Genomic DNA, 25267 nt, shown 5'->3' on the forward strand with positions numbered 1-25267 from the left:
TCTTGAACAGCCCCAGCCGTCCTGGCTAGCAGCTCTGTTCCCTTTGCTCTTCTGGGTTCCAGCATGCTGGCCAGCTCAGGCATGAGGCAGCCGTCCACCCAACCAGCAAACACTGCCCTGTGCACCTGAGCCGGCCAGGTGCTCCGGAGCACAGATGCGCATCAGTGCCGTGGGCTGAAGGGTTGGGGCCATGCAAGAAGCACACTCGGGGGGGAGAGAGGGAAGCCCTGGCCTGCCCATCCATGCCTCCGTTGCCCTCTCGTCCCCTGCAGCAGCAGTGGCTGTTGCACATGAGGTGGGTATCCACATCAGTCTCTGCAATAAATAAAGAGAAGGAGTCACTTCTGGGTGATTTCCTGTCTGGGGAAAACATCCAGGTGATCCCAAGGAAGGAGGAATTTGCATTCCATCTGGGTCCCCTGCCTTGAACTGGGTGGGAAAAAGATCCTTCCCCTCCTTCTCTTTGGATTGTTTTGTAGCTACAAATAACTGAATCAGCCTGACATACTCAAATATTCAGTGCTCAAACCTATCAGAATTCTGCCTTCTTCAGCAGTGGCCTTTTCTTCAGGGCATCTGTGGACCCTCTTACCTTCCCCCTCATTCCCAGGTCTCTCTTCATAGGAGTTTTCCTCCCAGATCTGCTGCCACAAATGATCCGGAGCGCATTTGTGACGCTCCCTTACACTCCCCTTCCATAGCTGAGCCAGGCTCCCTCAACCCACCCTCCCAAAAGACCCAGGCGCTGCCCAGCACCCCAGCAGGATCTGATAGAGTCCTTGCTCCCATTGGAGAGAAAAGGGATCCAGGAGGAGAGCTTCTTGGAGAGGAAGGAAGAGGCTCCCGGGAGGACGGATCTCTTGGAAGGGCTCAATGGCCGGTCCCCAGGCTCCTTCTGGCTGGCCCTCCAGCTCTGCCCAGCTGCCTCCTCAAAGGGCTCGGCTGAGTCCGAAGGGTGGGGGCCGGGAGGGTCTCCGGGGCTGCAGAGTCCTTTGGGGTCAGCAGAAGGAGCCTGGGGGTGCGAATGCTTCGGCTGATGGGAAGGGAGGGCACTTCCTGTAGAAAGGGAAGGGCTGCCTTGGAAGCTGCTTAAGGGAGGGAGACCAAGATCTTTTCCCCTCCCTTTTTTCTCTTTTGCTCCCTTGACACTTTGTATGGACTTGATGGCGTCCTTTCCCTTGATGGTGTCCTCATCTCCTTGGAGCTCCCACCCTCTGCCTTGCCCTGCCAGGCTGCCCCGGAGCCCCTCCAGGAAAGCTGGGCCAAGCGCCGAGGAGCTTCCTCCCAGCCGGCAGCCAAGTCGACACTGTTTCCTTCCCATCGGAGCTCTGTCTTCAGAGGCTGCAGGGGCCCCACCGAAGGGAGGGGAGGGGGGAAGGGAGGAGGCAGGTGGGAAGGGGGGCTGTGCGGGGGCGGGCAGCTTTTCTGGGGCAGCACAGGAGCTAAGCTGCATGGGAGGAACTCCAGGGACAGAAATGGTCACACCTCCTTGGCAAAAGTGGTGGGAAGGGGGCTGCATGGGGACGGCCAGCTCTTTTGGGGCACCCAAACCAGCCAGGCACTCCAGAGCATGGATGCGTTTCTGCTGGCTTGTTCTCAGTGGCGGGCTGGAGGGGGCACTTCATCCTGGCCAGAGTTGGGGCAAAGCTCTCCCACCTTCTAGCTCCACAACCCAAACCCCAGGAACACTGACGCCCCTTCCCTTCAAGGCCAGGAAGGGACTCCAGCTTTCCAGTGGAGGGAGGCGGCATTCCCCACCCAACTTTCTTTCCCTGTCCAGGGCTGTGGAACCGGGTCGTCGGTAGGGATGTCCCGCCATCCCGACAGGGGGTGGGCGCGAGGTGCAAGGACCCCCAAAATGCCAGGTGGATCCAGTGCATGTGCACTGGCCAGCTGGTCTGTGCATGCGCACCAGAAACCAGAAGACCAGGCACACTAGAAAGTGGAAGATCATGTGTTTTTTCAGTTTCCAGCCCACGCTCCATTTTGGCACATGGTGCCAAAAAAGTTAGCCATTTTGTGCTTCTTGTTGTTCTAGTCTCCTTTGTTTCTTTATCTCTTCTCTCATAATCCTCTATATTTCCTTTTCTTCCATTTCCTTTGTCCTTAATATATAATGAGCTTCCTTCCTTATTCGGTCTTTCTACGTCTGTTGCTTCTGTTATGTCTCTTTCTTCTTTCTCTTCTGTTTCTTCCTGATTGGTAAAATGTTGATTGTGGAATTCTTCTGCTTTATCAACTGAGTCCAGCCTATATCTTTTTTCTTGCCAAGTGACCATAATGCCCTCTGGAATCAACCACCTGAAGTTTACATTGTATCTGGTCAGTTTCATTGTCAAAAATTTATAGGGTCTTCTTAGATCCCTTACCCTTCTTGGCACTTGTTTGAGTACCGATATCTATTTTCCTCTATGTTCAATCAGCTCATCTCTTGTTCTGTGTTGTATCTCATCCCGTATTTTTTTTTTTTTTACAAATTTAACATGTATCTCTTTCGGTTGTGCCTCCTCACGTAATTGGTCTGTACCCTGTATAGTTCATCTATCTCCATTATCATTTCGTCTTTTTCCATTCCTAATACTTTTGCAATTAAATTGGCCATCAAGTCCAGTAAGTCTTCCCCCTTTTCTTCCTTTACATTTTGGAAACGCAAACTGTGGGCTGCTTTTTCTGCCTCTAGGAAGATCACTGTTGTTTCAAGCTCTTAGTTTGTCTGTATTAACTTTCCATTTAGTTCAACTCTTTTTTCTTCCTTTTCCATTCTAGTTTCTGTTTGTTTCTTAATATCTGTTGCTGAAATGCTTCGAATTTTCCATCCATTGTCTGTATTTTTTCTTTAAGCTCACCTATGTTGTTCCTCACCACTCCTATCTCTTTTTTAGCTCTTCATGGTTCTTGGTAATTGTTTCTTGCATTAATTCTTGCATATTTAGTAACATAGTTTGCAGGTCTTTGAAAAAGTTTGATCTTTCCCTTTGTAGCATTTTCTCAATCGATTTTTGATTAGAAGGGCTTGATGACATTGCCAACGCCTGTGGAGTTGTTTTCCTTCCTACTCCAATCTTTGTTAGCTTAATAGTGATGTTTAACAATCTTTTCACGAAGTTACTTTTTCTCAGATACTCCCATCTCTTTCCTTCATTTATTAGACCCTTCATTGCTTTATATCTTCAGTTTCCTTCCTATTCTGTATGTTGATATATAGATATTGCTATGTTTCACCAAGAAACGTTCCTATCACTCTTGATATCAATCATGATCCTATAATGTCTTTAACAATAATATTTCTTATTGACAATATTCTTAATTCATTAATTGATTGTTGATTAATTATTTAATTAATTAGTTGATTATTGGTTAATCAGTTACTTATAATATCAATTTAATATAATACAATTACTATTGGTAATCTTATTTAATGTAACTATTAATCAGAAATAATGATGATAATATATATTAAAGTATAGTAATAATAATACTAGATAATAGTATATAATCATTAATTTCTAATAGGTAAGACTAAAAGCAAAAATATTAACAATAAACAATAATAGCAAATATAATAACAACACTAGGCAATTCAGTATATTAATAATTCCACAACTGTTTGAGAGAAAATAGTATTAATTCCTCCCCTCACTTTCCCCCCCTCACTTTTTCAGTTGCAGTTTGGTTTTTCTCTCAATGACCAGCAGGTGTCTCTCAATCTCAGAGTCTCTCAGTCTCTTTCACTGTAGTACAGATGCTGTGTCATTGTCTCTTAAGAGTCCATTTTAGTTCAAAGATTTAGCTCCAAAAATGCCAATCTGTCAAAACTATTTAGTTCACTGTCCTGCTCCTTTTGTTGGACCACAACAACATAGCAATTTCAGCTTACCTTGTTAGGTTACCTTGTTATTCCAAATCTTTTGTGATTCTCTTCTTTCTTGCTTCCTGGTATTCTTCTCTGCTCTTTCAGTGATCTCTTCGCCCACAGTTACTGTTGTACTAAATAAACTGTTGAGGATTACCTATATTATAAAAAAACTGCACTAGCTATAGGCTCTCTCTTACTTGTTTTCATTTTACATAATACATAATTGGGAATTTGTAATTTCTTCAGTTCTCTTTGGGTTTTTTTTTCCATGAGTGGGTGAGACATGAAGTACATATTGAAAGAGAAGATAGCCAAGTGCCCATTGGATTGTGGAAGGATATAAGTGAATTATAACATTAAATAAGTAAATACCATATTTTTCGGAGTATAAGATGCACTTTTCCCAAAAAAACAGTGGGTAGAAATGTCTGTGCGTCCTATACAGCAAATACAGGCCCATTTTTGGCCTCCCAAAGTCTCTGTGTATCCTGCTATTGCCCTCCCTAGCATCCAGAAGCACTCTGCAGACCAAAAACGTGCCCATTTTTGGCCTCAGGAGGCCTCCGCTGGTCCTGTTTTTGTCCTCCCTGGAGTCCCTGGAGGCCTCTGGAGGCCAAACAGGCACGTTTTTGGCCTGTAGAGTGCTTCTGGACTCCGGGGAGGGCAAAAATGGGACGCACAGAGGCAAAAAACTATTTTTTTTATATTTTCTTCCTCTAAATCAAGGTGCATCTTACAGTGCAGTGCATCTTATAGTCTGAAAAATGTGGTAAATAAAAATATTTTATAAATATGCTGTTTTTGATTTTTTGCTAACTGCATTTTCTGATAACTTTTCTTACTCTCATGAGAACAGAGAAATAGCTTATGGTGCCTAATTTATATTTTTTTATACTTTTCAAAGAAGAATGGCCAGGCAATTATACAAAATAGATAGGACAATTTCACATAAATTAGTATGGATTTTCTATTTTTTTTCCTGAGTCTGAAGATCATTTGCATTTCATTTTTTTAAAAAGCCTGTTTAAGAGCAGTTTTAAAAGCAATATAAAGCCTGTTTCGTCTATTCTACAGCTATCAGGAAGCTATACAAGAAAGATTTTTGAGCAATAGGTGGTCCATTTCCTAATTAGGCTGATATTTTTTATTAGTTCAACTCAAAATTATCTCCTTTCCCAAAATGCAAATTTCCAAGTCCCAAACTTCAATTTTTCTGCTAGAGAGACCTGGAAATCTCAGAAATGTAAACATTATCAGGAAGTTAATAAAAATATTGAATCTATGTAAATTTCAGAATTAATGTTATTAAATAGCTTCATTTGTTTTTCTACTATAATAGCAATGTGTTTTTTTAGACCTATAAATGATATAAAAATATATTTTCAGAATGTTTTTCAGTTCAACTAAAGCTACTTGGTCTAATCTTTGTGATTGATTGAAGTACTGAATCATGGTTTAATATATCATCAGAATGTAGAATGCATACTAGTTCTAGCTGGCACAACAACAACATAATGATTCTTTTGGGGGGGGTGCTATTTTCAGGAAGATGTTGTCCAATTCTTTCATTTGGATGACACACAGCTTCAAAAAATAAATAAATGGATTTTATGATAAACACACTGTTCAGGAATAAGTGGCAAATAGTCAACTTTATGCTAATAAAGCCATATGGCTTGCTGTATCATGTGAATTTCATATTTTGCTCAGACAGTAAAACCTTTATTGGAAGGCAGCTGGGTTGGTTTGGTCATACTCACCAGGCAAATTAACTGCACACCCAGAAGCTGCTGAATTTCTAATCTATTCTCGGACTCAGTTTTGCTTTCCCTTTCCCTTCCCCCAATTTATCATGAAGTAATGAAAGAAACAAACACTGGCACACCGCCATAAATAATAGTTTGAAGTTCTTCCAATTTCTGTGTCACAAGATTGCTATTGCTCTAGGAAAGTCACTAAACTGTCTTGGCTGCCAGAACTGCATTGTAAATGAAATAATCTATAATAATTGCATCTGTTACCTTGTTTCCCACATCTTTTGTAAAAACAGTCAGGCCTAAACTGCCTTAGTTCTAAAAGCAGTCTAGTTTCACACCCATTTTCAATTTATCTTACTGGCTCAAACTGATATATAGATTTAGGACACATTCTTAAGTATACCTTAGGGGTTAACACCTTCTCTAATTCCATTCAGTATAGAGTTAATGGGATTTGGGATAGTTAGTTAGGAATTGTGAGCTGTCCCCTTAAGGGAATGCATCTTGGTAAATGTAGTTAAGGTATCCTGGGAAATGTAGTCCATGTCATGTGGTCACATCTGTAATCCAGATTGGTCACTAAATTGACCCTTGGTGGGTCGGGGGAGGTCTCCTTCAGTCTTGCCTGAAGCCATTACCATGCGGCTGCTTCAATCATCATGGGGTTCAGACCTTATTATCTTCCTACACCACAATTCAGATATGCAAAGGATTGGACATTAAGAACCTCATCATAAATGTGAGTTGTCAGGATGCCTGATGAACCAATAAAAAAAGACTTTGTATGGATGCTTTGTGGAGTTTATCTATCTGCCTTTGTACAGTATTTGTACAGTATTTGTACAGGGCAGGCAGAATAGTCAGGCCTAAACTGCCTTAGTTCTAAAAGCAGCCTAGTTTCACACCCATTTTCAATGTATCTTACTGGCTCAAACTGATATATAGATTTAGGCCACATTCTTAAGTATACCTCAGGGGTTAACACCTTCTCTAATTCCATTCAGTATTTCTGCATATGGCAACAACAACTCTATAACAAAGAATAAATCAACAATTCACTACTTTAAATGAGTTAAGCCTCTGGACATAGCAATAGCAATTCTTAATGATATCAGACAAAACACAAAGACATGTGTTCCTAACAAGAAGAGTATGAATATTCTATTATCAGTGGCTGAATAAATATATTTCTTTATGATTGGCAAATAAGCAATTAATATTGCTTCCCCTCCAAACCAAAAAGTATACTTCTGGAAATAATTATTTTTGTTTTTGTATGATATCCTGAAATATTGTTCTGACCAAACCTGGTTCCAAGAGAGCAAACACAAGACAAAGGCAGCAGCCCAACCTTTTAATGTTTCATCTATGAATTCTGTTTCTTCACAGATAAAAGGCTGCTTCCAACTTATTAGCTCTAACAAGAAAGAGCCTTGCCAAGGTTTTGCAAGTCTGCCAACAAACATAAGAAATAGTTTACAACACAAGAGTCTTCAAATACCAACTGCAATGTCCACGAGGCTGAGTTTCAAAACGTCTTTGCTTCCTACAAAGAATGTTCGCTTCACAGCTGGCTTTTAACTTCTTGAAGGAGGGCCCATTACCTTGCAGCCTTACTCCCGAGTCGCCCATGCTGTTGTAGCTGTTCTTTCCTGCGAGCAATCCTGCATGGATGCGCACTTGGCACAGTTTCCTCGGGAACCTCATCGCTGCTGCCAGCTCCTATAATCTCTGAAGTCAGCAGTCTACTCCCTAATGGTCCTGGCCCCTCATCTGAGCCCTCGCTCTCCTCCGCCGTCCACACCTGCTGCCGGCTAACCACAACAAATATCTGTTTGCATCCATACAGCTATCTCCCCAGGTTATCAGTGTTATGATATGTACAGAATAACCCTTGAGTAACAAGGATATGCACATGGAAATGTTTATGAGAATAGTTATGAATAATTATCTGGCCACACACAGATACACTAAATTGAGTTAAAGTTTACTTTAAGAAATAGCACAGTCCAATAAACGGTCCAGGTCATATACATTTTACAGTCCAAAGAATATCCAATTACAAAGTCTTCTTACCGGTTGCCTTTGTCATTTACAGTAAACAAAAATATCAAAGTATAAGCACAGCATAAATACAACAGAGAACCTTAGATAGCAACAAAATGTCAGAGAGACAGAATGTCAGAGAGAGCAAGCTATGATCTCTAGCTCGCTCTTATGGTAATTTGCAATATAATCAACCAATCGGAATATAGTATAAATCAATACAGTGATTTTGTCTTAAAGCTACAAGCATACATTGTTGGTTTATATATTGCCAACCCAACTAATTGGTGGACAGATTCCTAGCATTCTCCCCTTTGGGTAGGTTAATATATAATACATTACATCTTTAAACCATAATTCTCACAACACGCTTTATGCTTAATTGCACCTTGAGCTTTCGTGAAATGATCTGCAATATTATGTTCAGTCATGCAGTATTGTAACTGAATTTATTTTGAACACACTGTCTAACGTTCAAATATCTCAAATCAGTATGTTTATACCTTGTTTTAACAGCTAAATTAGTAGCCATACTAATTGCAGATTTATTGTCTTCATAAACAATAAACAGATCACATACAGTAATTCCAATATCCTTCAACAATTGTTTATAATATATCAATTCTGTACACATTAATGATAAACATGAGAATTCCGCTTCCATAGTGGATAAACTAATATGTTGTTGCCTAATAGACTTCCATCCTATTAAAGCATTACCCAACATTACCACTATACCGACAGGAGAAGGAGCGGGGGGAGGAAGGAAGCCTCTGCCACTGCTTGCGCTCATTCCTCAGCCAACCCGGATTTCCAAAAACTCGCCAAGAAGAAAGAAAAGAAGCTTCTCACACTCTAAGAAAGCCCTGCGTGCTCTACTTGGGGCTCTTTGCTATCCTTTTTTCTTCCTTCCTTTTGGAAATCCAGGCTAACTGAGGACCGAGCGGAAGCCGCAGTGGAGGCTTCCCTCCTCCCCCTCCCCCTCCTCTTGTTCTTCAGCCAGCCCAGATTTCCAAAAGGAAGAAAGAAAAGGGGACAGTGAAGAGCCCCAAGGAGAGCACGCAGGGCTTTCCGAGAGAGTGAGAAGGGACACAGACAGGGAGCGAGAGAGAGCGAGATACACAGAGAGAGAGAGGGAGGGAGAGAGATTCGGCTCAATTCAGTTCTGTCTGCTCCCCTCTCTCTATCTTTGCCCAGTTTTGCAAGGATTCAACAGTGATCTAAGGCAGCAACCTTGTAGCACTGTGAGGTAACAGCCTGACTGTCACTCCTTTTGGAATGCAAGGTTTATTTTTGTATCTTTCCAGAGACAGAAAGAAAGTGGCCAAATTTCCTTACGGTTATTCCCTGGGTGGGAGAGTTGGGAAGTGGGGTGGGGAGTGGGGAAGAAGGAGAGAGGAAGAGGAATAGAGAGAAAGAGAGAGCGTTAGAGGAGAGAGAGAGAAGGAGAGGGAGAGAGAGAGAAAAAGAGATGAGAAGGAGGAAAGAATGGAGAGGGAGATAGAGGGAGACAGAGATGGGAGAGGGAGGGAGGAGAGAGAGAGCAACCTGTTCTCCATAGAAAACACAGAAAACCACAAAACCTGGTTGGGTCATGTGACTCAGTGGGAGTGACATTGAGTTGCCACGCCCACCCATGTCTTGGGGCTCCCAGTGTTTTGTTTTCTGTGGGAAACAGGTCCAAATGGCTCTTTGAGTGTTTAAGGTTGCAGACCCCTGACCTAGGAGGAGGCAGAGCTTGGGGGGCTTTGACCACATGCCCAATATCCAGGATCCTGTTCAGCCAAGCCATGCCTGACAGCAAGTTCACAGGGTGCCCCTCCTGCCAGGGATCAGCCTCCCAAGCTGCCCCCCCTCTCGGGGCACTCACATCGTAGAGGGGGTTCTGTTCCCTCCTTCCTGGAGCAGGGCAAGGTTGAGGAAGCCCAGGGCAGGCAGCTTTGCTCTACTTTTGCAATGTGCCACCGCTGTGTTCGACGCACCGGCTCCACAGGCTCACCCCATTGAGCCCCTTGCACCTCTCTGGTGCAACAGTCAATGGGGTGAGCCTGCGGTGCCAGCGCCTCGAATGCCCCCCTGCCGCCTCTTAGCACCCCCAAGGGGGCTGGCAGAGGGGTGCTAAAAGGCGGCAGGGGGCGTTCGAGGCGCCGGCACTGCAGGCTCACCCCATTGACTATTGCTCCGCTCCGGAGCCAGCACCTTGAATGTGGTGACAGCGGCTTTGCTTTACTTTCCCAAAGTGCCGCCGCTGTCGCGTTCTTTCTGTCTGTCGGTCTGTCTGTCTCTCTATCCATCCATCCATCCATCCATCCATCCATCCATCCATCCATCCATCCAAAAGGTCTGCCTGCTTTCCTACCTACCTACCTACCTGCCTGCCTGCCTTTCTGTCTACCTACCTATCTACCAATATCTACCCACCTACCTACTTATCTACCTACCTACCTATCATACATACATCCAAAAGGTCTGTCTGTCTTCCTGCTGCTTGCCTGCCTGCCTACCTACCTACCTACTCACCTATCTACCTACCAATATATCTACCTACCTACCTACCTACCTGTCTCTGTCTCTGTCTCTCTATCCATCCATCCATCCATGTTCAAAGCGCTGGCTCCACAGGCACATTGGGAAAGTAGAGCAAAGCCAGCCTGGGAGGGAGGGAGGGGGGGAGGGAGGGAGGGAGGGAGGGAGGGAGGGAGAGAGAGAGAGAGAGAGAGAGAGAGAGAGAGAGAGAGAGAGAGAGAGACCTGATGCATCAGATTGAAATGTGGCCTAGTTTAGTCTGAGTCCCTTTTCCACATTGAAACATCTTTGCCAGCACATTGAAACATATTTGGCTTCTATTAAAGGTTTTGTGGATGAAACATGGTCAAGACTATCAGGAAGCTCTCACATTTTGTTGAGGCTTTAAACAGGATCCATTGGACCAGATCTCCACCCTAAAAAATTACTTTTCCCCAATGTTTTAAAGTGCCAATTCTGAAGAAGGCAAAACCAAAATGTACTGGTAAATTACAAGGAGAACACACACACACACACTCCCTTCTAACCCTGCTGGAGCAGGTGATTGGACTAGAATAGATATCTCATTATCTTTCTCCTCCTTCCCTCCTTCTTTATTTTTCTTTCTGTCCCTTCCTTCCATCCCCCCCTTTCTCCATCTGTCCCTTTTTCTTTCTTTCCCCTTTCTTTCTTTTCTTCCTTCTTTCTCTCTCTCTTTCTTTTTTCTCTCTCTCTTTCCCTCTCTCAGGGTGTTCGAGGTGCCGGCTCCGGAGCAGTGCAACAGTCAATGGGTGAGCCTGCAGGACCAGCACCTCGAACGCCCCCCTGCCACCTCTTAGCATCCCCAAGGGGGCTGGCAGGAGGGCGGTAAGAGGGGAGCATTCGAGGCGCCGGCTATGGCTCCGGAGCAGAGCAACAGTCAATGGGTGAGCCTGCAGGGCCAGTGCCTTGAACGCCCCCTGCTGCCTCTTACCGCCCCCTGCCAGCCCCCTTGCCTCTTAGAGTCCCCCTAAGGCATCCCACCGCCCCCCGGGGCGTGGTACCACCCACTTTGGGAACCACTGATCTATGATTAGCTTCATAACCTACAAAATATAATTGTCTTGCTCTATGTTGTCCCTTTTGCCTTACTTGCGTGGGAATATGAACCCATGCTGGGGTTCCAAATGTATGTAAATAACAGATCTGGCTTTTTTCCATTCCAACGAGTAAATGGTAATTCATCAGTCGCTGAATCCACTACGTTATTCAAAACATGGTTAGCACACATTATTGCTTCACTCCAAAGTTCCTCTGATAAACCAGACTCTGAAATCATAGTCCTAGCCATAGCCTGTAATGTTTGTCCTCTATGTTCAATATATGAGTTATGTTGTGGTCTATAAGGAGCAGAATGCTTATGTTCAATGCCAGCTTTCTGTAACATGGCTTCAAATTTTCTATTGATAAATTCAGTACCATTATCTGTTACTAATCTAATAACATTCTGTTTCTTTTTCCTTTTAGCAAATTTTAGCCAGTTTACAAAATGCTGGTATGTTTCTTTCTTCGTTTTCATTAAATAACATAATCCATATCTTTTTTTTTTTTTAAACAAGTTTTATTAATTTTTAAAACACACAAATTATCATTATTCATTACATGTTTAAACCTTTTTTCATTGTAAATTTAACAAGTCAGATAAATTATGATTCTGTTTTAAACCATTTCCATATAACATACCAAAACCTCTTATTCAATTTCTCTTTACTTCTCTTTACTCTTATTCAATATCATTATTATTATTTCATCTATTTCTTTCTGACTTAGTTACCATTATTCTCATTCTATATTTCTACAAATTTTTACTAATTCTCCCCCCCAAAAAAACATATACACACAACACACAAAACATAAAAAAAATCTTTTTGGAAAGTAACTTGGACCCAGGTGTCTCTCTCTTCATGGACTTCAATTATATTCATGCTCATCTTACATATCATTACTTATTTTATTTACCATTCTAAGCCTTCTATATTAACTTCTCCACATATTTCACCCTTCTTAATTCTATCTTAATTAATCATCTTAGTTTGAATCATTATATTTGTATCTTTTGTCCATTTTTTATCATCCCTTTGTCTCATTCCTTATAAAAAAGAAAAAAATAAATTTCTCCTGAAATCATTAATCAGAGTATGATGCCTTTCTATCTCCCCCCTAAGTTAGTCAAATTAATCTTTAAAATAATATCCAATACCCAATCCGATTTTGCTTGGTACATTCTATCTAACTAATACATCCAAAATAATTAAGTACATAATTAGACAATAAATCCAAATATTAAGAAAAGATACTATAATAAAAATTTTATAATAACATCAATACCATAATCTTATTAAACTCTTTAATTAAAACAGTATTCTAAACCTCCCCTATTATTAAATTTTAAAGCCAATCATTTTTAAACATTTTAACATTTTAATCTCTTATCAACTCTTAAACCATTACAATACTACCATCTCATCTTATGTACCTTGCAAAATCTTTTTTTTAAAAAAAAAAAATTATACTTTATCCATTATCCATAAAAAATTTCTTTTTTCCATTTAATTTCAAAACATTGTAGCTTTTCTCCACCTTTTCCCTTTCTTTCTTCTCCCAACAAACCTTTCTACCCCGCCTTCTTCTAACCTCTGCCTTACCGGCTTCCCTTCTCTGTCGTATTCCTTTTCCCTTTTGTTTACTATCATCATATTGGTTTTGCACCTTATTTTTCCCTTTCTTAAATGTTTTTTTAGATCTTAAGTCCTTTAGTTTTTTTCTTTTCTCTCTTCCTTCTTTCTTGATCAAATTCTGAGATTCATTAAAAATGGCTCCTTCCTTTCTTTCTTGTTCCTCTGCTGTCTTCATCTGTTGTAATGTTTGTTGATAGTTAGTAAGCGCCATTTCTAAAAAAAAGGAAAGCTTCTTCCACACCATCTTTACCATTTTTTTTGCTTGTTCATATTCTTTTCTTAGTTCCTCAACAGAAAGAGCCATTATAAATCTTTTCTTTTCTTTTCCCCTTCTTTCTTCTTACAACAACCAGAATATTCAAAAGAAAATAAAAAAAATAAAACAGTCCCAAAGTTATCAGTCAGTCCAAACCAAGGCAGAGTTCTCACTATTACCCCTTCTGGGGTAATATCAATCAAAGAGAAAGAAAGTCCAAATCTGTTTAAAATCTTATTGCAATATCTTCTAGTCTTCAAATCCTTAAGGCATCTGCTCCAACAAAGTCTTAGCATACAAATATTTTCTTTTTAATCCTCTCTCTTCCCACTCATCGCTTAAAACCAATTTTCACCTAAAAAAAATAGGTTTCTTAATATCCAGTTATTTATTCCGTAGGAAAAGAGGGAAAGCTATCCTTTCAGCACCATCAAACAGCCGCTTTTTTCCTCTTCTGGCAGGTATTATTCAGAAAGTCATACTTTTCAGGAATTTTATTAAATATGTCTTAGAGTCCTAGGAGCCAAGAAAAACTTTCTCCTCTCAAGCACTTTCTCCACTTCCTCCTGCGCATTCTTACCCGGCTGCCAGCTTCTTTGTGGCGGCCATTACGGACCGCCGCTGCACCGTCCTGGGAAAAGGGGGTTCTGCCGGCCGGGGAGGGGGTCTGCAACACCCCCACACCCTTCTCCGGATCCCCCCTACCTTCAGCTGCCCCTGCAGGGCAGCCTAGCTCCGTACCCGTCTGGGTCGGAGCCCCAGAAGCGGCTAGCGCGGCAGGGATCGCGCAGCTTCGCAAATCCCTGCCGCTCGCGAAGCCGACAAACCGGAAGTTTCCACATAATCCATATCTTGAAAAATGATCAATTATAATTAATATATAACAGGCTCCACCTAAACTAGGTTTCTTAGGTCCAATAATAACCTCTAATGGTTCACTGGTTTTGAATCCATTTACCCTATTTGCAGGAGTTACCTTGCTTTTTTCTCGATTGCAAGCATTGCAATTTAAATACTTTGTACAAGGTTTTAATTTTATACCATTAGATAACTCAACAGTTTTCTTTAGCATTTTGAAATTTATATGTCCCATACATCTATGGGGCAGATGAATACATTCATCATGAGGCTTTATATTCTCATAAACTGAGTTAGCATTAATTAATGGATTATCATGTATAATAAACAAACCATTATCCAATCTTGCAGTAACGCTTTTACCCTGTTTTTCAATTAAACATTTATCTCCCTGAAAGGTGACAACAAATCTTGCTTTTACCATTGCTCTTACAGATAGCAAGTTAAATATCAGTCTAGGTACATATAACACCGGTAAACGTTCATTAATACATGAATAATATGCAGTACCTTCTCCAGATGCTCTCAATTTCCATCCATTAGCTAATGATACATGCTGTTTACTCTTTGTCATGTTAACAAACCTGTCTTTACTTTTAGTTATACACTGCGATGCTCCACTGTCAACTACCCATACATCATGGTTTACAGTTGTAGTTGTACTTGATATGGCTAAACTAACATCTTTATAAGCTCTCTGTATATTAATAACATTCTGTTTTTTGCCCTTTTTACAGTATCTGGCTATATGACCTTTAGCCCCACAAGAAAAACATTTCCTAACAATATAGGCAGTTGAAGACAGTTTTTCTTCCTGTGGTTGTCTTTCTCTCAGTTGATTTATACCTTGCCTCCTTCTTGACTCTTCTAACAGTCTTCCAGTTATGCCAGTCAATGTAAGTTCATCTCTGTTTAAAACTTCCAGTGAAGACACATAATCATCATAAGTTTCATCCAAAGAAGAAAGAATGATGTAAACTTGATGCAACTCTGAGAAAATCAGCTCCTTTTATTGCAGCTCTTGTAAAGTCCTTTTCATAAACTCCAAATGAGATAACATATCATCACCTTTTATAAGACGGGCTCTAAACAGTTTACATGTAAGGTGTATGTGTGCACCCACACTATCTTGAACATAAATCCTCTTCCAAATGTCCCAACACCTAGCAGCAGATTCTTCACCACGAATATGGATTAACTGCTGATCACTCAGTGTCAGTCCAATTATACTAAGAGCCTTTTCATTATCCCGGTTAAAGTCAGCTATTTTATTTTTATCTTCATCATTCAATGGATCCCAAGCTGTTACATCCAGTGGACTATTAACTACAGTCCATAATCCATCTTTATGCAGAAGTAGGCTGCACTTCATAGACCAGGAAACATAGTTTGTTCCATCCAACCGGGTTATCTGGGATATACTGGTTGACTGTTCTTGTGCCATTGGTAGTTTAGCAATAAACCACAATTAGCTGTCTGAATATGAAACTGTATATTCACACTGATTCTCAATATCTCTCTGGGCCCATAACCAATGTTATGATATAAGGGTACAGAATAACCCTTGAGTAACAAGGATATGCCCATGGAAACGTTTATGAGAATAGTTATGAATAATTTATCCAGCCACACACAGATACACTAAATTGAGTTAGTTTACTTTAAAAAATAGCACAGTCCAATAAACAGTCCAGGTCACATACGTTTTACAGTCCAAAGAATATCCAATTACAAAGTCTTCTTACCGGTTGCCTTTGTCATTTACAGTAAACAAAAATATTAAAGTATAAGCACAGCATAAATACAACAGAGAACCTTAGATAGCAACAAAATGTCAGAGAGACAGAATGTCAGAGAGACAGAATGTCAGAGAGAGCAAGCTATGATCTCTAGCTCCCTCTTATGATGATTTGCAATATAATCAACCAATCGGAATATAGTATAAATCAATACAGTGATTTTGTCTTAAAGCTACAAACATACATTGTTGGTTTATATATTGCCAACCCAACTAATTGGTGGACAGATTCCTAACAATCAGCTCAGAATTTTTGTGGAAGGCTGACAGAAAGGCACTGAGGTGAATATAAGTCAGGGATAGCATGTGGTATAAAGAGGGCAACCAATAACTAACTGTGGGCATGCAGAAAATGATGGCTCTTATGGACACTTTCTGGAAGCAGGCAGTATCAAAATGATTTGGGACATATGAAGGTAAATAAGTAAACCCAACCTCAATTTGAATAAGATTTTTACAATTTTATGCAGAAATTTTTTTATCTATCTACAACTAAAACCCTCCTGTTTGTGTGTAACCTTTAACTAAGGATAATGGTGCAATATATTTTGAATTAAGGTAATTTAAACTGGCCAACTTATAGAATGCATCCAAAATTCAGCACTCATGAGTTGAAATTTGGAAAATTTTATAAAACTTTTTATGACGTAAATATTACCATAAAACATTTAATGATATAATACAAAAGTCATAAAATATTTCCTGTGATCAACTCTTAAAGTTTAACTGTGCTATTTTCAAGACAGATACATCTCTGAATATCACCTTAAATTTTTAATAACTTTTCCAGGAAGGCAGTAGATTAGAAGCTCTGCCATTGTTTTTTGTTGTTGGTTTTTACAAAAAAGTTTTATTGAGTAAATTATTAAAAACATTGACATGATGTGATCATCCTGACAATCTTACTGGATTATAAGCTGGAGGAGAAGCAGGTAAAAGAAACAATGTTGGTGTGAGCTAAAAATTTCAGGCATGGTATTAATTTGGATAAATGGCAAACTTTATGGGAGAGAAACAAAAAAATAGCATTGGCCACATTGTATAAAGGAAACCTATATAAAATGTTTTATAGATAGGTGGCATCTTCCTCCAGAAAACTGGCCAAAATGTATCAAAATATATCACCCAATTGCTGGAAATGTAGCCAAGAATACAGATCATATTACCACACATGGTGGAGATGTAGAAAAACTCAGGAGTTTTGTCATAGAATTCAGAGGTGGCTTGAGGAGATGGTAGAGCATAAAATGGAATATAAACCGGAATTTTTCTTACTTGGAATCATAATAGAAAAATATAATAAAGAGATTTATTTAATAATACATGTGATCATGGCAGCAAGGTTAGCCTTTGCTCAAAATTGGGAAGATAAAGAAATTCCCAATGAAAGTGAGGTAATAAGAAAGATATGGACACGCGCTGAGATGGATAAATTAACTTTGGAAATGAAAGATAAGGATGAGACAGAATACTTATGAAGTATGGGATAAATTATATCAATGGTGGGAAAAAAGGAAGGATCTAGAATCAAAAGAAAGTAGGGTTAACAGAACGGATGATTAGAAATAGAAAACATTGTATAAATGTATAAATGTATATAAAACATGTATTCTATGCCATAATATGTATGACAAACAGGATTGTCAGAAGCTCTGCCATTATTGAAGGCACTGAGGAATCTGGTAAAGAAATATCTCTGAAATTATGACTCAATAGTCATGGTTGTCTATTGTTCTTATTTTAATAATGGAAGAGTATAACAATGTTGAACAGGTTTTACTGACAATTCATAATTAAAGAAATGACTGGGTTAAAGTTACACTCAAAATCTGTGAATCTAGTCACTATGACTGCCACTCAAACAATGGTGAAAATAGACCATAATTTCAAATGGTTGATGGATCTAACTGCTGATTAGATTGATAAGGCAGCTTTGGACAGAATATTTACTACTGTACAGGAAAATAGTGCTGGTAAGCTTAGTTGGGCATACTAACATATGTAAGTTTTGGATTGAATTCCAAAAAGGTGCCTTGGAGCACAGAGGAAATACAAATGTAATATCTATGTACACTGAACAGAATCCATACCCAACACGGTGTCTGCCAGGACTCATTGTTTAAGTGTGGTCTTGTCTCTACCCCTCAGTGTGACTGTGGTGCTCCTCGACAAAATATTAATCACTTTGTGTCCGAATGTCCATCAAGAGCGTTTAACATTTGAACTACTATAAGTCCATGTATTTGCCATATGCTAAATAAATAAATAATCTATGTACAAATGTCTAGTCTTTTCCAAGAATTATACAGTACTTGCAAGGAGGTTGAGGAGCAATTCTAGGAAAAAGATACAATTTTGAAAGAGTTGCAGAGAAGTGCTAGGTTGCTCCCAAATGCCCTTTTCTAATTACCACTGAAGCACTGCACAGCCCTAGTTTGCCTCTAAAATTTATACTACCTTAATTTCTACCACAAATGATTACTGCATAGCTAAAATATTTGCTAAGAAGAATGGAAAATACAGCAAATAAATATTTTAGTAGAACTTGCATCAGTAGCAGATGGACAGGTTTTCCTTTTTTTCATGCAGCAATAAGACGTAGAGTGGGTTACACAGGGTGTGGGAAATGAATATTATTTCTTAATCAGGTTTAAACTTGTTCATTTGATTCCTCAAGCAGCCCCACACCCTTTTCTCAGACTCAGTAGATATTTAATATGGGACAATGTTGCAGCTCCAGGCATTCAAAGAACTGCTGTAGCATGGGATGAGGAATTTGGTTTTGTTTTCAATGTGGCAGGACTCAGGTAAAGCCAACCTGGTGCCACCAGAAATATTGGATTATGATCCTTATCAGCCAAAGACCAATATGACTGATGGCCAGGAATTACAGAACAAAAACTGTGAAGGTTGAAAGGAATAATAATACAAAACTATTACAGTATATACAGATGAAACTCAAAAAATTAGAATATCGTGCAAAAGTTCATTTATTTCAGTAATGCAACTTAAAAGGTGAAACTAATATATGAGATAGACTCATTACATGCAAAGCAAGATAGTTCAAGCCATGATTTGTCATAATTGTGATGATGATGGCTTACAGCTCATGAAAACCCCAAATCCACAATCTCAGAAAATTAGAATATTACATGCAATCAATAAAACAAGGATTGTACATAGAACAATATCGGACCTCTGAAAAGTATAAGCATGCATATGTACTCAGTACTTGGTTTGGGCCCCTTTTTCAGCAATTACTGCTAAGGTCTTATGGAAGACCAGGATGCTTCAATAGCGGCCTTCAGCTCTTCTGCACTGTTCGGTCTCATGTTTCTCTTTCTCTTGGCAATGCCCCATAGATTCTCTATGGGGTTCAGGTCAGGTGAGCTTGCTGGCCAATCAAGCACAGTAATCCCATGGTCATTGAACCAGGTTTTGGTGCTTTTGGCAGTGTGGGCAGGTGCCAAGTCCTGCTGGAAAATGAAGTCAGCATCCCCATAACGCTCGTCTGCGGAAGGAAGCATGAAGTGCTCAAAAATCTCCTGGTAGATGGCTGCGTTGACCCTGGACTTAATGAAGCACAGTGGACCAACACCAGCCAAATCAACACAGGCTGTGGAAACTTCCCACTGGACTTCAAGCATCTTGCAGTGTGTGCTTCTCCATTCTTCCCCCAGACTCTGGGCCTTTGGTTTCCAAATGAGATGCCAAAGTTGCTCTCATCAGAAAAGAGGACTTTGGACCACTGAGCAACAGACCAGTTGTTTTTCTTTAGTCCAGGTGAGACGCTTCTGATGTTGTTTGTTGTTCAGAAGCAGCTTGACAAGAGGAATACGACATTTGAAGCCCATGTCCAGGATCCGTCTGTGTGTGGTGGCTCTTGATGCACTGACTCCAGCCTCAGTCCACTCCTCCTGAAAGTCCCCAACACTTTTGAATGGCCTTTTCCTGACAATCCTCTCCAGGCTGCGGTCATCCCTGCTGCTTGTGCACCTTTTTCTTCCACACTTTTCCCTTCCACATAACTTTCTATTAATGTGTTTTGATACAGCACTTTGGGAACATCCAATTTCTTTTGCAATTACCTTCTGAGGCTTTCCCTCCTTATGGAGGATGTCAATGAGGGTTTTCTGCACAACTGTCAGGTCAGCAGTCTTTCCCATGATTGTGCTTCCTACTGAACTAGACTGAGAGACCATTTAAAGGCTCAGGAACCCGTTTGCAGGTGTTATGGCTTAATTAGCAGATTAGAGTGGGACACTTTGAGCCTAGAATATTGAACCTTTTCACAATATTCTAATTTTCTGAGATTGTGGATTTGGGGTTTTCATGAGCTGTAAGCCATAATCATCTCAATTATGACACATCACGACTTGAACTATCTTGCTTTGCATGTAGTGAGTCTATCTCATATATTAGTTTCACCTTTTAAGTTGCATTACTGAAATAAATGAATTTTTGCACGATATTCTAATTTTTCGAGTTTCACCTGTATTCAAGTTTGTATATTTCTTATGCGTATATGCATGTGTCTGTGAAAATATGCTATTAGAAAAAATGGCTATATTCACACAATGTGCTTGATCATGTTAAGATAAGCCACAGCTTTCTGGATCCACAAATTTGGATTCATAAAACACTAGATGTCTGTTACCTGATTTACGCTTCAGTGGAGCATGCCATCACAGTACATTGCTTGATGACAATCTGGCTATCACATATGTTAATCTATACTAGTGCTTTCTTCAAAGATAGGCAGTTGGCAAGCTGCAGAGAACTAGAATTAATTTAGAGCCACCATTGTTTTATTCCTAAGCAAGATGATTACCTGGGAGCTTAGAGGAGGAACCCTGACTGTAATACTCAGTTGTTTGCTAATTAAACCAATAATTCAATATAGTTCTATAGTTGCTGGCTTTGATAACATTTGGAACCTATCAGAGGAAGGGAGGTTTAGTGTACCTGATGTTCCATGACTCTTTTTGGAACAAGCAAAGGATCAGTGGTGGATGGGCTGGTGGACTGTGGGACAGGAAGCAACACACTCCTCTGGGATTTCTGCCGGGTGGAGTGGAACATGCTACAGACCTACTGAATAGGTCTTTATTCGGCTTTAATGTGGCCAAAAGATGAAACTGCACGGGACTCTTTCATATATTTAACTTCAAAGCTGCGATATTGTGCCTAGGATAGAAATGTAAACAAGCACTCAGCATTTCCTACCTAGACGAAATGTAAGACTACGGGTGCGCTGCATCAATGGCATTACCAGTCCCCTCCCTCCCTGCCTTAATCGAGTAGTAGGCACACAGGCGTACACAGCGCCCTGTCATACGACTCACGCACCTCCCTCTTACGTTGCCCAGATCGGGCCCTTTAAGCCTCACCTCCCCACAACCCCAGACCACGCCCCTCAGCCAATCAGGACGCTGTAGCGGCAGGAACGGAGCCGATGCGCCTCCAATGGGAGAGGCCAGTGAGGCTACTATTGTTGATGAGGCGGCCGGAGAAGCCTGCCGAGTGTCTCCCCGTGTGTGAGGATTCAGTGTTGGTGTGGGGGAGGGACCGGGAGGAAGGAGGGGGTTTTGTTTGCTTCCTCGCTTCGCTGTTACTACTGATTCGGCCTCGGGCGGGCGCCCGGAAAAGACCAGGATGTCTTCCCAGCCGCGCGTCAGGCGCAGCGGCTCCCCGACTTCAGCCACCTCCGCGGGGGGAGGGGGAGCCGCGGCCGTGACGGCGACTACGGCGGCGGCGGCGGCGGCAGGCGGGGCAGCCGGCACCAACAGCCGCCTACAGCCTATGCGGGCCACTGTGCCTTTCCAGCTTAAGCAGCACGGCAGTCCCACGAGGAGCGGCAGCGGCGGCATTCCACGAGGGGCGGCGGTGGCGGTAGCAGCAAACGCCCCACTCCAACCGTCGCCGCCGCCGCCTCCCTTGCCTTCCGCGCGTGCCACCAGCCCCACGCGATCGGTGCTTGGTAGCGGCAGCAATGCTGGCGCGCGCGGGGGCAACACCAATCTCAGCAGCAGCAGTAGCAATAGTCCGGCCGTGGGCACGCAGACGCTTCTCGGGGCGGGCGTCTCCGCCACAGGGGCACCTTCCTTGTCCTCTTCCTCGGGCTCCGCGCGCGGCAGCCCTACGGGCGGGGGAGGGGCGCGTAACAGCCCCCCTCGCCTGCCGGCGCCGCCCCTACCCGGTTCGACGCCCTCGCCTTGCTCGTCCCCGGTTTCGCCACCGGTGCCTGAAGGCAGTGCCTGTGCCGCCGCCGTCTCAACGGGAGGAAAAATCCGGCATCGCCAGCGACGGCATTCGCCGGAGCAAAACAGGGCCTCTCCGGAGAGAAAGAGCCCTAGTTCGCCTGTTTGTAAAGGTGAGAGAAATGGGGGTAACGGTGCACTTTGAAGCGGGCGAACGGATCTGGGGCTGTGTCTCCAGGATGGGACAGAGTCGCTTGTCTTTTGTATCCCGGAGTTCTAAGTCCCAAGTTCTGCAGCCTCGTGAGCTGACCACGAGGCGCTAACTTTGGGCACTTCTCGTTCTCCTTCTGAAGCTGTCGTAGGGAAATTAAAATAGGAGAGGGAAATCTCTTATTTCCTCTCGTTTTGTTTTTGGACGGACCTCTGACGTTCTCCTGCATAACTGTCTTCTCCCTGCTCGACTATCTTTTCTTCCTAATTCTAATGGTCCCTGGGAGAGTGGTGATGGTATGCCACAACCGACAGAAGTAAAATGCTGTGAAACGACAAATGTTATGTCTACAAAGAGTAAGGGAGATTACAAGTACATGTCTCCACTTGTCTGTTTTTAAGGCAGATATTTATAGCTATTTTTAAATTTATGCCCTGCTTTTTTGTTTATATAAACAACAAGACTTGCAGTAAAATAAAGTACAAAAGTTTCTTATGATGGTTAAATAATAAATCCTAGCCTAGAGATAATAGTCTTGAAGAATTTCTCTCTAATGTCTAAGAATGACATTGGTATTTCTTTAAGCTTTATTTTGTCTGCTCTCTGAGAACACAAAAGACAGCTATGCAGAAGGAGAAAGAATCAATAGCTACTTTGGAGCTCTGTAAGATTTCGTCCTCAGTCCAGGAGGAAAGTAGGTTTGTATGAAACAAGAATAAGATGAGGTAAATGCAAATGAAGGTAAATAAACTAGCTTCAGGAAAAAATATTAATATAACTGTCATCTTCAAATTTTGGCAACAGGAGTACATATAAGTAAGTGTTCTTTCTTTAATTTCACTGAGTAAAAATGCTTAGTACAAAAGGTTACAGGCAATAATAACATCTTGCTAACATGCATCTTCCACATTTAACTTGATATGCGCCCTGAAACCTAGCTGTTTATCTAATATATTAATGAATATGTAGGTGATGATTCTTTATAAAATGAGATTAAATGGTTAGCTTGAAATTGGTATAATGTAAGTAATAGTAATGTAGACTACCTCATTATTTTTGGTGACTGACAAGAGTGCCAGCTTCTGAAAACAAGGGAAAAGTTGGCTTTTACTCTACAACTCCTCCCCTGCCACAAATACCACAAATAACCATATTTTGTGCCTATATTAAACATACTTTAAAATGGCATGTTAATGTTTTAAGGATAAATACTAAAGAGGCCTATGTTGCCATCATAGTCCATTTCCACTGAATTTCAAACACACTGGGCAATCTTCTGTTCCTTGCTGAAAAGCATGCCTTGATTAATTCAGTGCAATCTTAAATTTATTTAGAAATAAATTGTGTAATTTCAACAGTACAGAATTGTATCTAAAGTTTTTTGCCCTATGCTACAAGTGACTAAATTGACTTGTTATTGTCAGTTGCTATGGTCTTTGGAAACTGTGACTGCTTTTCAACCCCTCTTCATTCTTGAAGAGAAAGTGATATCTGAATTTTCCAAGTGAAACAATGTGGCTATTAGAATGCCTTTGCTGGGCAGGAAACAAGAGAAGATTCAGGTTTGAAGAGGCCAAAGTATAGTGTTTTATGGTTGAGAGCATTTGGTGTAAGCAGCTGGGAGTGAATTCTTAAACTGATGACATCTGTAATGTTGCTAAACAGCTTTCCCACAGATTATAGATAATCTAAATATAACTTCTTATAAACTCCTATAATGCTGCCAAGAAAACTGTATTTACATAGCAATAACATATATAAGTTTGGTTCTCCAATGTTGGGAACCCTGCCAGGAGACATTCCTCTGGTTACTGGAAAAGTGGACATAATTTTTTCAAATCTACATGGCAGTGATGATGTGCCCAGATAATTCACTTAAAAGCATCAATAGGTTCAGGAAAATAACAAGAAAATAAAAATGAGAAAAATGTTTTAGGAAAATAAATCTCTAGAATATTTATAGGTGAAATAGGACTGTTCAAGAATTAGTAAAGATATAATAGAGACAAATGAAGTTAAAGGAAAATGGAAAGACTGTGGAGCCTTTAAAGAATCAAGCTTGCAAAATGGCAGTCATTTGTAGAGATAATTTATTCAGGAACTGACTGCACTACCATAGAAAAATGATCTATGAGGGGTAATAGATTGTGATCCCATGTTTATATGAAATACTAACTGGTTGTTATAAAATTGCAGGCAAACAGGTAGCTAACTGACTAACAATATTATATCAACAAATATGGAATATGAATATTTGGCCACAATATTGGGAAATATAATGTATTTATCCAGACTGAAGAAGATAATACACAAGTTACTGAACTATTGTGCCAATAGTGACATTTTGCTTAATATTTTACACAAAAGAATAAAGCCATACCTGGAGAGAGGAAAAGTGAAATGAAAGGAGCTTTGGAAAAAAAAACCAGTGGGTCACAGAAACAGATCAGATGGGAAAATAAGTTGTTAATAGAGCAAGAGAAGAAGTGTACCTTTGCTTTCTTGACAGTGGTCTTTATTTGTAGGTGATCCCAGCATGTGGCATGCATTAAAGCTAATGAGGGTGCCAGAGTAACTTTATTATTTGAGAAACTTATACAAATGAACATGACAGGACCATAAGAACATAGTTTGGAGAATAATACAAATTAGGAAAGAATATGAGAATACATCTCTGTTTAATTTTCAGAGTGATTATATTATGGCAGAATGGCAAGATTGGAAGAGATGACAGCAAAAATCAAATTTGGAGGCTGAAATACTAAACAATTGAAATATACAAAAATGTCACATTTCTATCCCAAATAAAGAAGATTTACAGGACTTTATGCAAGTAAAATGGAAAATAAACATTTAAAATTTTTGATGGATTTATAGTTGATAACAAATTTGGCAAAGTATTTTGTTTTCTTGAACTCTGCAAAATATAACAGACACTGGAAGATTAATCTTACAGGAAAGCAGTAGTAAACTTAGGAACATAAACAATAAAGAAAAGTGTATGATAAAAATCAGAATCATAAAGCAGTAGTTTTTCCCTTGAAAAATGGAAAATGAGAAAGA

General features: G+C 40.8%; 1 protein-coding gene and 1 long non-coding RNA gene across 2 annotated transcripts in view; one reads left to right on the forward strand and one right to left on the reverse strand.

The window, feature by feature from the left end:
* The window catches only part of LOC148133098 (uncharacterized), a 704593-nt gene that overhangs the window by 292904 nt on the left and 386422 nt on the right, over nucleotides 1-25267 (reverse strand). The gene's annotated exons all lie outside the window — the stretch shown is intronic.
* Nucleotides 21269-25267, forward strand: part of FAM117B (family with sequence similarity 117 member B) — a 49307-nt gene continuing 45308 nt past the window's right edge. Inside the window, exon 1 of the mRNA XM_026681308.2 lies at nucleotides 21269-22166. Within this exon, the coding sequence (XP_026537093.1) occupies nucleotides 21449-22166 (718 nt within the window). The 5' untranslated portion in view covers nucleotides 21269-21448. The remainder of the gene's footprint in view (nucleotides 22167-25267) is intronic.

This window comes from Notechis scutatus, chromosome 1 (genome assembly GCF_049901735.1).
Source record: "Notechis scutatus isolate UNSWTSFEM ecotype Mainland chromosome 1, rNotScu1.2, whole genome shotgun sequence".
Classification (NCBI taxonomy): domain Eukaryota; kingdom Metazoa; phylum Chordata; class Lepidosauria; order Squamata; family Elapidae; genus Notechis; species Notechis scutatus.